The 14,904-nt window shown below is 45.7% G+C and overlaps 1 protein-coding gene across 1 annotated transcript in view; it reads right to left on the bottom strand.

Moving 5' to 3' along the window:
• Window positions 1-14,904, bottom strand: part of SCD5 (stearoyl-CoA desaturase 5) — a 189,291-nt gene that overhangs the window by 69,721 nt on the left and 104,666 nt on the right. Inside the window, exon 2 of the mRNA XM_066232542.1 lies at window positions 8,585-8,715. Coding sequence (XP_066088639.1) covers window positions 8,585-8,715 — 131 coding nt within the window. The remainder of the gene's footprint in view (window positions 1-8,584; window positions 8,716-14,904) is intronic.

The raw sequence follows: 14,904 nt of genomic DNA, 5'->3' as shown, positions 1-14,904 counted from the left end.
AAGAGTCAATAGAAGATGAAAATAATCAGATGTGTCTGCCTTCTTTAAAACTTTTTAAAAGCAAGGCTAAAAATTTTCTCTGGCACATGAAGCTCTGTAAATTTTGCCATGTATTAAAATGGCAAAATTTTACCATTTATTAAAATGGTTGATTCAATGACTCTTGTAACTATTGTATCTCTGGCGTTTAATAAAAACATGCAAAATAGCATCCCTGTGACATTCCTGTGACAAGACCTCTGGTTGGTGCTAGTTGGAACTGGACAGGATGACTGAAAAGCCTGAACTCTGACAAACAAGGACCAGAGATGAAAACCAGCTCAGCATCTGATGGGGGGGGGGGCAACTCATGGAGGCCCCCATGTATCTGTTAGCTCTAGTCATTTTATTTAGCATCTTCATTAATGGCTGGGAACAGGGCGTACACATTTTGTTAATAACACTGTTGGGAGGTATGAAATTAAGAGGTGCCGCAGACATCTTTGAGAACAGAGAAATAACAGAGATGGATCTAACGAGGTTAGAAAAATGAATAGAAATTAGCACAATGAGGTTTATTTTAGAAAAAAATGCAAATGAAAGCAGCTGGGAGAGGAATCATCCAAAATGCAAAATAATCAGTGGGTTGGAAAACCTAGAAAGCAGCCCCATAAACATGTCTGGCAGGAGAGCAATGGGGAAGAAAAAGCAGTGACAGCCGCTCCCTCAGCCTGGAGGGGTGGTGGCAGGGCCGGGAGGGAGGAGCTGACAGGCACCGCAGGGCCACACAAGCCCTTTCAACACCACACGGCCACACAGGCCCTTTTTTTTTTTTTTTTTAATTTTTATTTTTCTGAAGCTGGAAACGGGAGAGACAGTCAGACAGACTCCCGCATGCGCCCAACCGGGATCCACCCGGCACGCCCACCAGGGGCGATGCTCTGCCCACCAGGGGGAGATGCTCTGCCCCTCCGGGGCGTCGCTCTGCCGCGACCAGAGCCACTCTAGCACCTGGGGCAGAGGCCAAGGAGCCATCCCCAGCGCCCGGGCCATCTTTGCTCCAATGGAGCCTTGGCTGCGGGAGGGGAAGAGAGAGACAGAGAGGAAGGAGGGGGGGTGGAGAAGCAAATGGGCGCTTCTCCTATGTGCCCTGGCCGGGAATCGAACCTGGGTCCCCCGCACGCCAGGCCGACGCTCTACCACTGAGCCAACCGGCCAGGGCCCACACAGGCCCTTTCAACACCCGTGACCGTTTCTGGAGGCAACGTGAGAAAATAAAAACAAGTGCAGGCATTTGGGCCTTCGTGTCTGTGGTTGCTAGAAAAGAAGTGAGACGTGGCCTCTGAGGTCCCCCAGCTCCAACCCTCTGTGGTTCTTGGAAAGGAAGAGACTGGCAGGGGAGGGGGGAGAGGGGGGGCCCTGCCTGAGCACTTCTAAAGATCTTTTTTTCTGATAAGACGGCAGAATGAAGCATTTACCTTGAAAATATGTTTCAGAGTAGCTTCCAAATTAACAGGACTGCATGTGCAATACATTGCAAACAAAGTTTCTTTCTTTCAATATTGATGTAGAGCCAGATTAACATATGATATAAAATGTGGTTGCAATTTGTTTACAGAAATACTCTCTACTTTAACATGTATGTTTTTAAAAAACTCTGTGCCTTTAACGTATATGTGTCTTGTTTACTAAAATTTAATCACCTTGAAATGCTAAGGGAATACATCTGTGGTGCAAAGAGTGTACCATCTGCACAGTTCCTGCTGATTTGTGGAGGGTCAGGTGAGGGGCAGGCTGGCCCTGCTGGGTGTGTGCTGGGCTAGGGAACCAGCCTCTCCTCAGCTGCCTCGGGGCATCTCCTTCCCATTCCTGGGAGGCCATCACTCACCTCACCTGCTTTCGCTGACCTAGATCCACAACAAAAAGGGAAGTGAGGCATTTAGGGGGTGGGGCCATTTTAATCTCCACCTTAAAAGGTATATATTTTCTTTGTATTTTTCTTAAGTGGGAAGCGGGGAGGCACAGAGACAGACTCCCACATGCGCCTGACCAGGATCCACCCGGCATGCCCACCAGGGGGCAATGCTCTGCCCAACTGGGGCCACTGCTCTATTGCAACCGGAGCCATTTTAGCGCCTGAGTTGGACGCCATGGTGCCATCCTCAGTGCCCAGGGCCACTCCAGTGGAGCCATGGCTCTGGGAGGGTAAGAAAGAGATGGAGAAGGAGGAGGTGGAAGGTTGGAGAAGCAGATGGGCACTTCTCCTGTGTGCCCTGGCCAGGAATTGAACCCAGGACTTTAACATGCCAGGCCGACACTCTACCACTAAGCCAACCGGCCAGGGCAAAAGGTACATTTTTTTATTGGTAGAAAGAGTTGTTAATCCTGCCAGGTAAGCACAGACGAAAAATGCCAAAATACTGTGTGTCTCCTGCAGCAGCAGCAGCAGGAGAGTTTTTTTTGCATGCGCACATGCGCGCGCATGTGTGTGTGTGTGTGTGTGTGTATGTGTGTGTGTGTGTGTGTGTGTGTCTCTCTCTCTCTCTCTCTCTCTCTCTGTCTCCATCAGACCTCCCACCTTCACTTGGTCATCCATCAGAATATCTGTCAATACCGCCAATACTAGTGTTACAGAGCGGTATGTATAAACAATAATGCTTTAATGAATCTATAAATCACTATCATCATGAACAGAGAAGTTGCTCAGAGACGGCCAAGCTATTTGTTTTTTCCACTTGACTTCCAAATGTGTCAGGAGGCACCGTGAGGCATGGCATGCAGGCTGCCCTGGAAAACCACACGGGGGGGGGGTTCCTCGGGGCAGTGGGGCCAGGACGCTTCTACTGCCGCCTATTCACACAGCAGGAGGAGACCAACAACACCCACCCATCCAGAAAAAAGGAAGGCAAACTGGTGTCTGACGTGCCGAAGAGGGGCTGTACACTGCTGCTTAGGCCAGCGGTCAGGAGAGGTGGCGAGCACTGAGACAGGAGGTCTGCAGCGAGAGCTAGAACCTGCAGAGAAGGCTGTGTGAGGTTAAGGATGCTCGAGCCTGCAGTAGTGTTCTGTCCGGTGTTGTGTTCTCCTAACCAATGGACGGTACTTGCTGCTACAAACACCCCAGCCATTCTCGAGAGCAGTGCCCGCATCCAGGACTTCCTCCTCAACGTGCACACACAAAGACTCAGCATTGGGGGTTGATCTATAATCCCGAATCGGGCACAAAAATCTCTGGGCTCTCATGACTGTGGTCTGAGGCCTCCCATGCACTCCCCTGACTAAAATCTTACAGTGCTTTCCCACTGCCTTTAGAAAAATACCCAAAATCCTTGCAATGCCGGGCAGAGACCTACACTGGTGTGGCCTGTCTCCCTCTCTGGCCTCTTCTGTGACCATCCCCCACACCCACAGGGACCGGTCACACCAGCCAGTCTTCTCTTCCTGGAACGCACCATACTTGCTCCCACTTTGCTTCGGCTCCTACGTCTGTCTGGAATGGTCTTCCTTTACCTGTCCTCTCCCTCAGGCCTCAGCTCTAATGTCACCTCCTCAGCGAGGCCTTTTCTGACCCTCTCCTCTAACGAAGTCGCCTCCCTTTCCCTCCATTACATTGCCATATTCAAATTCTTCATATTCTTTTGCTTCTTTATTTGCTCTCTCACCCACTGTGATATACATATTTTGAGGACAGGGACCTTGTCTGTCTTGTTCTCCAGTGCAAGGAACAATGGTTAAGACTTATGTATTTGCAAAATGAAAGGATAAACTGTACACCTTGATCCTGGGACAGGAATTAGAGCACAGTGAGAGGGTGACCTCAGGAGTCAAGCCATCTGTACTTAAATCCCCCTGTTGTCACTCAAATCTGTATGTCCTTGGTCAGGTTACATAGCCTCTTTCTTTCCATTTTATCACCTATCAAAGGAGGACATTAACAGAATCTACTTTGTAGGAGTATTGTCAAATGGCTGACATATTTAATGAAATGCTCATATGCGGTTAGGACTTAAAAACTGTAGTTGCTTTTGTGGTTATATACCTGCCAAAGTTCATGGTCCATCACCATATGATTCACTTGACATATTCATAAATCACATGGTAACTTCCACTTTCTGGTCTGACATACAAAGAGCTTGGTGGTAGTCACTCCTATTCTCACAACAAGAAAAAGAGCTGAACAAAGTGAAAATCAACAACTCTTCTTTGATCCATCAGAGAATTGAGGTCACAGGCAAACTGCTGCCCCCAAAACTAGAGAGACAAACAGGCAGCTACAGAGAATTAGAGCCTACTAGAAGCAGAGGCCCAGGAGCAAAAGCCAGAATGAATAGGAATATTTTAAACTGTAAGTGATGAATTACCGGAGTTTTATTGTGGACAAACTTGGAACTGAAAACACCTAGAGGGCCCAGTCCTAGCAGGCTCTACATATTCACGAACTTTTTTTTAAATGAAAGGAGAGGAGACAGCGAGACAGATTTCTGCATGTGCCGCAGCCACAATCCACCTGGCAACCCCTGTTTGGGTGGATGCTCGAATCAACTGAGCTATTTTTATCACCTGAGGCTGATGCTTGGATCAACTGAGCTATCTTCAGTGCCCAGGAAGACGCTCAAACCAACTGAGCCACTGGAAGGGGAAGAGGGAGAGAAGGGGGAGAGAAGCAGAAGGTCACTTCTCAAATGTGTCCTGACTAGGGATTGAACCCAGAACGTCTGCACACCAGGATGATATTCTATCTACTGAGCCATCTAGCTTGGGCCTTATTCATGAATATTGCTGTCAGGAGCCCTACCAAATTCTCACCATGAATGGCTAGAAAAATCCCCTTGCTCTTCTAGCAAAAAGAGAGAAGTAACTTTTTTGAAATGTGAGTTCTGCACAGAGCTCTCTGTTCTCCTTAGCAAGATCTGTCCTCAAGAGAAACTATTTTACAGAGCCTAATCAACTGGGTTTTACCAAAGCCTGACTAGCCTGTGGGAAAGGACACACTCAACTCAAGTTCACCACTAGGACTGAAATCTACTGCTCTCCTGGTATCTCCACATCGGCAGAATTCTCATATAAAAACAGGGGATTTCAATGGGAAGAACAGAAGGCCTAATCCCTATTTAAGAAGAAGTCTCTAGGAAAACCTAAAGACAAGGGCAGAGAAACATCTTCTCAGACTATAAGTACCTCCCATCTTTCCCACTATCGCCTGCTACACAGTACATACAACCTCTATAGAAGAAAGAGAAAAGGGAGTTTCAAATGTTTAAGTCCCATTTTAAGAATAATGTTTTTGATGATCAAGATTTCATTTGCAGCATCTAGCAAAAGTCCTACTGATCCTCAGAGATAACCGCGACATCTGTCCATTTTGGCCAAAGGCATGATCATTCTGATGAAAAAAAAAGCAGAAGAGAACTCTAGATACTATCTCCAAAAACCCAGGGGATATCAAAGGGAAACTAAGTCAGGGCTAGAGGTCAATACCCCAGACTGGCAGGTCACAGCACATTTTTTCTTTCCCAGTTGGTTCTCTTCCTCCAGTTAAGTGGCCTGGATGGACTGCACTCTTCCCTCTGGCACAGGGATGCACCGTGTGGGAGCTGGCCCTGTGCTGATCTTACAGATACCTCTCACTCAGGGCTGAGGAGCATTGTTATGAGACCCCAGACCCATGGAGTAGTGCCATTTCCACTGGGAAACTGGGGGAATTGTAGTATCCCATGAGGTAGAAGGCTCAGTGAAGGCAAGGATTGTGACTGTTTGCTCATCATTAAAGACACTGTGTTCAGCTCTGTGTCTGCCACATAGCAGGTGCTCAATAAATGTTTGTTAAAGGGAAAATAATCTACCACAAATGTAGCCCTGGAAGATGTAGGCATAGTTCAACTTTGATGATTTCTATAAATACTTTCAAAAACTATTAATTCCTTTAACAAACAGTCATTGTTTCCTACATCATATGCACTAAAATACAGAGGTGAATGAGGCGGCGTGCCAACTCTAATAAAGAAGAGGGGGAATGATATTCACTGAGTGTTCCTATAATCTGGGCACCTCTTATTCATTATTTCATCCTCCCAACAACTCTGTAAGGTAAGTATTACTACCTGGCCCCCTCTGCATATAAAGGAACAGAGACGGGCACAAAGGCCCACATCTTAGAGCAAATGGCAGAGCCAAGAATTTATTCCAGGACCTAGGTCAACAATGTACTTTCTCCCCAAAGGAAATGTAAAATTGCTGTGTGATGTTCTCTTATGGAATGTTTTGGTAAGAAAACCTAAGTTCTCAAATATTGAGTTTTGTTTTTTGTTTGTTTTTTTTCCCTTAAGTTGGAAACAGGGAGGCAGTCAGACAGACTCCTGCATGCGCCCAACCAGGATCCACCCAGCACGCCCACCAGGGGGCGATGATCTGCCCATCTGGGGCATTGCTCTGTTGCAACCAGAGCCACTCTAGCGTCTGAGGCAGAGGCCACAGAGCCATCCTCAGCACCCGGGCCAACTTCACTCCAATGGAGCCTTGGCGGCGGGAGGGGAAGAAAGAGAGAAGAAGGAGAGGGGGAGGGGTGGAGAAGCAGATGGGTGCTTCTCCTGTGTGCCCTGGCTGGGAATCAAACCCGGGACTCCTGCACGCCAGGCCGACGCTCTACCACTGAGCCAACTGGCCAGGGCCAAAAATTGAGTTATTTTATAAATAAATAGTTTCACTAGGAAAGGAGGTTTAGGCTCTCAATTTCAAGTTATTTATGTTGGAAAAAAAATTCCAACAGAGGTGCTTTGTAACTTCGAGTGTGTAATTAAAGGCTAAAAATAATAAGTCACCTGAACAAAATAAATGACAATCATTGAGTTAAGTCCTAAATAGCATCAAGACCTAAGTGAGTTTGTAAATTATCATGACCCTAACTCATCATTATGAGAAACAAAGCACAACACAGAACTAAGATGGCTGAAGTCAGAATAAAATGCAGCGCCTGACCAGGTGGTGGCGCAGTGGATAGAGCGTCAGACTGGGATGCGGAGGACTCAGGTTCGAGACCCTGAGGTCGCTCAGCTTGAGCGGGGGGCTCATCTGGTTTGAGCAAAGCTCACCAGCTTGGCCCCAAGGTCGCTGGCTCCAGCAAGAGGTTACTTGGTCTGCTGAAGGCCCATGGTCAAGGCACATATGAGAAAGCAATCAATGAACAACTAAGGTGTTGCAATGCACAACGAAAAACTAATGATTGATGCTTCTCATCTCTTTGTTCCTGTCTGTCTGTCCCTGTCTATCTCTCTCTCTGACTCTCTCTCTGTCTCTGTAAAAAAATAAAATAAAATAAATAAATAAAACGCAGCACAGTTCACACTGCCAGCTGTGAAAGCCAGAAGCTGCAGCAAACTCCTTTATGCACAAGAGCTTCTTCCCTGGGACCCCGGTTCTAATTCCCGACTGCGCTTGAATTATAACCAGCAGGTGTTCAGAATATGAATCATGTGCCCTAAGCAACTTATTGTGTTAGATCTTATTTGCTCTATGAATGCTCAAACTGCAGGAGGGAAGCCTGAAATAAGGATGTGAATTCTCAAACACAAGAACAACTTAGAGGAATGCTTACAGTCAGGCTGTCTTGTAAGGATGGAAGGCCCATTTGCAGAGGTAGACACGTGATGTGCACATCTGAGGGTCACAGAGAGGCTCCTGGGTCACTGGTTTCCTTGAACCCAAAGGAGTTTTGGGAATTGCAATTACCACCCAATGGGTGATAATTCACAGGGTCTATACTCATATATGTGCGGAAAATTTGTAAGCAAAAAGTTGTTCTCCCTCACCCTGCCTGGATCAGATGAAGAATTGGGAAAAGAGACATCCATGATAAATCCAAAATTTCAGCAGCTCGGAAAATGATCAAGGTGGTGGGAAATGGACTAGGACTGGAATGGCCCTAAAAGATATGGCCCAATTCTAGTGCAGTGGGGACCCTCTCTTATATTTTTATAGCTCCTTGCAATTTTCGATGGTTTTATAACTCTGGGAGTGAAGTCGTATTTGTATTTTTATAGATGAAGAAACTGACGATAAGTAAGTGATTTACAGCTAGCAACCATCAGACTCAAATCCTGAGTCTTCCAATTCCATATTGAATAGACTTCCCACTATAAACTTAGAGGGTGACCTCAGGAATGTGTTTTATAGAAGTAATGGGCTTTGTGTCAGACCTGCATTTGCCTCTCCTAAATGATCCATTTTTTAGTCATGTAATTTAGATATGTTCTTTAACTTCATTAAGCCTTAGTTTCTTCATCTGTAAAATGGGAACACACCTAATGCACGGGGTTACTGCAAGGATCAAATGCAATATGCATATAGCATATTCGGCATGGAACTTGGCTCTCATTAGAGCAGGACAAACATGGAGGGTTTCAGGGCATATTGGGGGCATGAACTCTGGAGAGAGGAATCTCTTTTCCTCCTCTGTAGTTCATAGCATCTCTTGAGCTATGAAGTCCCCAGGTGACATTCTACAGTATGTAAAGCTTCAAGGAAATAAAATTCACGACAGGCAGGGAGTGCTTGGGGCCTAAACACTGAGCCTAGATTGGGTATGAAAGAATGTGCATTCTATCCCCACCTGGAAAGCCATGGAGTTGGCGACAGCCAGAAATATCCTCAGAGGCAGCTTGGCCTTATAGGACCTGTGGCTCCACAAGCGATGGGCACCAGCTGTCACACCCAACGCGGTCAGAAGGAAGCAGAAGTAGGCTGCAAAACACAAGCAGGGAGAATGTCAGCAGATGTCATCGAGCTTTTTAAACGTGCGCATGCTTTTCCTCTCCTGAGCAGGGACCCATCTGAAATTGTGTCACGGGAAGAATCTGCAATGTGAAGAATCAATAACTGGAGAAAATAAAGACAGTTTATTGATTTGTAGCTTTCCAGTACCAGACAGAAGCGAAGAGAACTCTCCTCAAGAAACTTTGATTTTTGAACATTAATTTTTCTGTACCAAACAAATCTTTTATTTGCTCATGTTTCTTGCCAGTCTTGATGCAAAACCACAAACCACATTTGTAATTTGGTCTTACACGTCCACTCTCTGTGGGGCAGAGACTGAGCTCTGTGTTGCCTCTTTTTTTTTTTTTTTTTTCACTTTTCTGAAGCTGGAAACAAGGAGAGACAGTCAGACAGACTCCCGCATGCGCCCGACCGGGATCCACCCGGCATGCCCATCATGGGGCGATGCTCTGCCCACCAGGGGGCGATGCTCTGCCCATCCTGGGCGTCGCCATGTTGCGACCAGAGCTACTCTAGCGTCTGAGGCAGTGGCCACAGAGCCATCCCCAGCGCCTGGGCCATCTTTGCTCCAATGGAGCCCCGGCTGTGGGAGGGGAAGAGAGAGACAGAGAGGAAGGCGCGGCAGAGGGGTGGAGAAGCAAATGGGCGCTTCTCCTGTGTGCCCTGGCCGGGAATCGAACCCGGGTCCTCTGCACACTAGGCCGATGCTCTACCGCTGAGCCAACCGGCCAGGGCCTGTGCTGCCTCTTAACTGGCACCCATGCCAGGATGAGGTCCATGAAGAGCGTATTTCCAAGTGGCAGTGCTCATTACTATGGCTCCATAGACCTTGGTTTGAAGGCAATCAGGCCAGATCTAAAAATGAAGTCTGGCTCAGGGCCAGTAAGAAAAAACTGACATCAAGAACGGCTGAGATCTATCTTGTACAGATACTCACTTAAACCATCACTATGACCTGGGCTGGCAAAGATGTCCACATGAGAAATTTTTAAAAAGCCAAACCACAATGGAGCTTATTATTATCTCTAACACTAACAACCTGTGTTACTGTCCCATTTGACAGTTCAGGGACTGGATTTTTAAGAGTTAAATCCTGAATATAAACCCATGTTAGCCTGGTACTAGTCTCTACCAGAGGCCCCATCCCCCACCCCCAGGTGGTAGTGGTGGTTTGCTCTGTGTATGGAAACAGAGAGGTTATAAGTGCATGGTGGAAAGGGGACACACAGGGACCAAAGAAATCATAATTCCTTGATGTTATTACAACCACCATAGTGATTCAAGCAATGTGCCTATACAATGCTAAATGTCTTCCTTGGATTACCTTGTTAAAACACATCAAACATTCACATTGGGTATGTATTATTATTAGTTTCATTTTACAAATAAGTAAACAGAGGCTTAAAGAAGTGAACTAATTTCCCAATGTCACAAAGCTAGGGGGTGTCTTCGCTAAAAGTCAAACCCAAGTCTGTCTAAACCAAAAACCGAGTTCTCACCCTTTACGTGTCTCTTTGCGTCTGGGAGATATCAGGTTTATCTTCACTTCTCTACACTGTCATCCTTAACATTGGATCCCAAACTCAATTTAGAAGTGAGCTCCTTCTTTACTTGGGGGTAGAGCCTTAAACCAGGCTATCGGTAGGTAGGATTGGGCAGATTATCCTACACAATTGCTTCTAGCACTTAGCACAGTTGGGGCCTTCCTTAAAGAACTGCCAAAAAACAAGTGATCAGCTGTGAGTATGTCCCAAAGCAATTGTGAATGGTCCCAAACCAGGACAAGGTCCCTGCAGGAAACCCACTCAAGTATTTATATTTCCTTGAGCCTGACCAAGCAGTGGCGCAGTGGATAGAGCATCGGACTGAGACACAGAGGACCTACGTTCAAAAGCCCAAGATTGCTGGCTTGAAGCCCAAGGTTGCTGGCTTGAGCAAGGGGTCACTCACTCTGCTGTAGCCCCCCAGTCAAGGCACATATGAGAAAGCAATCACTGAACAACCAAGGAGCTGCAATGAAGAATTGATGCTTCTCATCTCTCTCCCTTCCTATCTGTCTGTCCCTATCTGTTCATCTCTGTGACTTTCTCTTTGTCTCTGTCAAAAAAAAAAAAAATTACTAGACCCTAACCTGTGGTGATGCAGTGGGTCAAGTGTTGACCTGGAGCGCTGAGGTCACCAGTTCAAGACCCCCAGCTTGCCTGGTGAAGGCACATACGAAAAGCAGCTATACTCCCTGCTCCTTCTCCCCACTGCCTTTCTCTCTCTCTCTAAAATCAATAAGGAAAATCTTAAAAAAAAAAGAAAAAGAAAATATTACTAGGATAACTTCAGTGTTAATATACATATTTAAAGGGAGCACAATATTACTTCTTCCAAAAGCCACATCTGACTGATCTTGACCTCAATCCAAGATCAAAATTCAAAATCCCATTGGTCACACGGGTCTTACTTTTGGCACTAAGATTAATGAGTCTCAGGATACATATGGTTTTCATAAACTTGACAAATCATTTCTTACTTGAAAGGTTAAAAACAAAAATCAACAATCTGCCCATAAATCATGAAAAGTGGTAGTAAATAAAAAGCTCTGGCCTCTTTTGTTAATGTAGTTTAACCTTGGCCATAAGCCCATGAAATGGGCAGCTATTTTCCATGTCACCCCTGGCCTTCACATCTCTATCAATAACTTTTTCTCAACTGTCAAATAGTTAGGAAACAAGTGAAGTCAATATCAAAAATATTCAGCCCTGGCCAGGTTGCTCAGTGGACAGAGCATCATCCCAGTGTGTGGAGTTTATAGGTTCCATCCCTAGTCAGGACACCTGTAAGAAGCAACCAATGAGTGCACAACTAAATGAAACAACTAAGTGGAACAAAAAGTTGATGCTTTTCTCTCTCTCTCATCATCTCTCTCTCCTCTTTCTCCCCAACCTCCCTTCCTCTTTTTCTCTCAAATCAATGGAAAAAAAATTTTAAATACTGTAAAAACTCATTGTGACCCTATTTTGCCAGTGGATTAAGGCAATGAATATTAAGTGCAATGAAATGAATCCTATGACTCCATAAAAAAACACTGGCCAATAAGAATCATCCCAGGCCACATTTCCCAGGCAAGGCTTTACCACACATTATGACACTGTCTTCTCCTTGTTTGGGAGCTTGACTATTTCAGGGATCACTTACATGGTTGACTTGTTCATGCCTGGGAGGAGGGGCACTGACTACAGGTGAGTCAAAACCTGTACTGAGCAACAGTTTTTCATGGTCCTTCTTCTGACTACGGGAATATGGCCATGTGGCCCGGACTTGGCCAGCAAAGTTATTCTATGTTCCCGGAATCGGGACTAAAGACCTGATCCAACACTTCTTTCTCTTCTGGCTGAAAAACTAAAGGTCACATATGGAGGAATAATTGCAATAGTGAAGAATGAGGCCAAGAAAAAGAGGCACAAACGTGAGGGAGATGCCAAGAGCTTCAGAGAGAACCGCCTCGATGGAGTCCCTGGTTGCAGGCCCTGGATGGAGCACTACAGTTCTTTGGACGCTGTGAGCGTTCCCAGAAGTTCTCCTAACAACCAGTTCCATTTCCTTGTTTAAGCCAGTGGGCACTGGATTTCTGATACTAAAATTCTGCAGAACCTCTAAGAAAGAAAGTGACCTTCTGGTCAGAGCCCAAATGAGAATAAACTGCAAGAAACTTCGGTTAGATATAAGAATTTATGGGCTGTTCTATTAACAGAAGTCCGTTTTCCAATTTTGACAAAACTAATCTGAGAGGTTCCTAAACTCTCTTCTATGATCTTTATTGAGATTAACTTCTGAACTTTACTGAGATTAACTTTTCGATGGATGCTGGCTAGCTGGCACTGAGGTAGTAAAGTATTCAGACACAGAATTGACAACTTGGAAAAAAGAAAAAGGAGTAATTAGCAGTGTTAATGATTTTCAGATAAAGTAGCTAGATTTAAAAAAAACACCCAGATTCAGTGGGCAAGTACAGATAGATGATCCCTGACTGGTGATGGTTCAACTTAACAATTTTCAGACTTTATAATGGTGAAAAAGAGGTATGCATTCAGTAGAAACCGTACTTAGAATTTTGAGTTTTGATCTTTTCCAGGACTAGCCACATGCGGTAGTGCTCCCTCACGAGGCTGGGCGGCTGCAGTGAGCCCCAGCTCCCAGTCAGGCCCGCAGCCACGGGGGTAAACCACTGACACTCTTCAGCATACTGGATTGCCAGCGGTTTTGGGGTATTTGGTTTTGTATCCCATCAAGTCTACAAAATGCCTGTCTGTGTCTCTTATTTCTAGTGAAAAGAAGAGAAAGGCAATTACTCTTGATATGAAATTCAAGGATATTTGCCCAACTGTAGGTTAATGTAAGTGTTCTAAGCACAATAAAGGTAAGCTAGGCTAAGCTATGATGTTCAGTAAGTTAGGTGGTATATTAAATGCATTTTTGACTAATGATACCTTCAATTTAGGAAGGATTTATCAGGTCCTGACCCCATTGTAAGTTAATGAACATCTGTGTACTGGTCTGAATGCAAACAAGAGTCACTGATTCTGGTTAGCTCAAGCCAAAAACAGATGTTCTATAAAGACACTGAGTAGCCTACAGAACTCCGGGGGGGGGGGGGGGTGCAGCACAGCTTTGGTACACAGCCTCCAAGACAGCCCCGAACGCCCCACCTCATAGTACTCGTGGTCTTGGGCAGTCTCCTCCCCTGAGTAACCTGCTTCTAACAAACAGAAGTTTGAAAAGCAAATGACTTACTATACAAATGCAAAGTATGGCAAGAGCTGAGGAGGAAATGATCAGAATAATACAGGATTAAAAAGGAGATCATTTCATTTTCAGAAACAAGACAAAACTCTGCAGAGGAAGTGAGAATTAAGCTAACCCCTAAAGGATGAGGAAGAGGCAAGATTCAGGTACAAGGAACAGGTACAAAGCCCTAGGCTGGAGAAAAGGATCTAATAAAAGCCCGAATCTGACCCCCTCACACCCACCGAGACAGCTACTGTAACACTACAAAACAAGCAGAAAATAAGAGGTGTTGGTGAGGACGTGGAGAAACCGGAACCCGTGTGCACCGCTAATGGGAATGTAGAAGGATGCAGTCACCCTGGAAAAGTTTGGAGGTGACTCAGAAAGTTAGACACAAAATTACCATTTGATCCATCAATTCCACTCCTAGGTAGAGACCCTGTTGGGGTTCAGAAGGAGGATCCCCAGAATGTGCCACCCTGGCAGGCAGATGACTTTCAGCTGAAGACAGTTGAGGCCCAAAAGGCTTAGGAAAAGAGTTCTATCTCCCCTAAACTGCCTAAAACAACATACAGGTAAAGGAAGAGCACTGCCACCACAGACATCCACAAGGAGCAGGGCGAGGCAGGTGAAGGAGCCAGGCAGGGCTCGGAGACCCAAGTCCACTCTGTGTCCCGCTGTCTCTGCCTGGGACGGCAACTATTCAATTTTCCATCTCCACGTGAACTGCCATTTTTCCCCTTTAAAGTCCCAGACTCCTACCCCCTTCTCCTTTGTTCAGAATGGCATAGAAACCCTGTAAAGCCAGGAGCCACGGCCAGGGCCACTATCACAGCAGCCTTCTGGCCTATGCAGGTTCGTATTGGATTCGGACGGTTGGTAAAGAAACAACGGAGCCACAAACTGGTGGGCCATAGTTTTTAATCCTAGCTTGCACCCGGCGGGCAAGTAAAAACACACACTGGGCTCCAAAACCCACTCACATTCAGTGCTCACAAAGCTACTGACTTATCCGAGTTTCCTAGAATCAAAGGTTTCTAGCTCACCAGCCTTATTCACCTCTGTTCCCCATCTCCTTCCTTCTCCCTGTACAAACTCTGCACCAACTCTCTTCTCACTCAGCACTCCGCCATCTTGGCTGCTTTCCTGGCCTTCTCCACATGGCCTCCTTCTGCTCTCTGCTCTGCTCTCTTCTGTAATGATAATCTCAGGAACTAAGAGCGCAAGCTCCTATTCTGCCCCTATTTTATAGTGTAGAAATCCAAACCTTTAATCCAATATACAAAATAGCGAAGTCTCTAATACAAAGTCACTTTCTGAGGCATGATAGGATTGTACCACCCCACATCAAAAATGGGTGGGAAAGGCTTAATCCCAAAA

This window comes from Saccopteryx bilineata, chromosome 5 (assembly GCF_036850765.1).
Source record: "Saccopteryx bilineata isolate mSacBil1 chromosome 5, mSacBil1_pri_phased_curated, whole genome shotgun sequence".
Classification (NCBI taxonomy): Eukaryota; Metazoa; Chordata; class Mammalia; order Chiroptera; family Emballonuridae; genus Saccopteryx; species Saccopteryx bilineata.
Note: the sequence above shows the minus strand (reverse complement) of the source record. Positions and strands in the feature narration are given on the sequence as shown.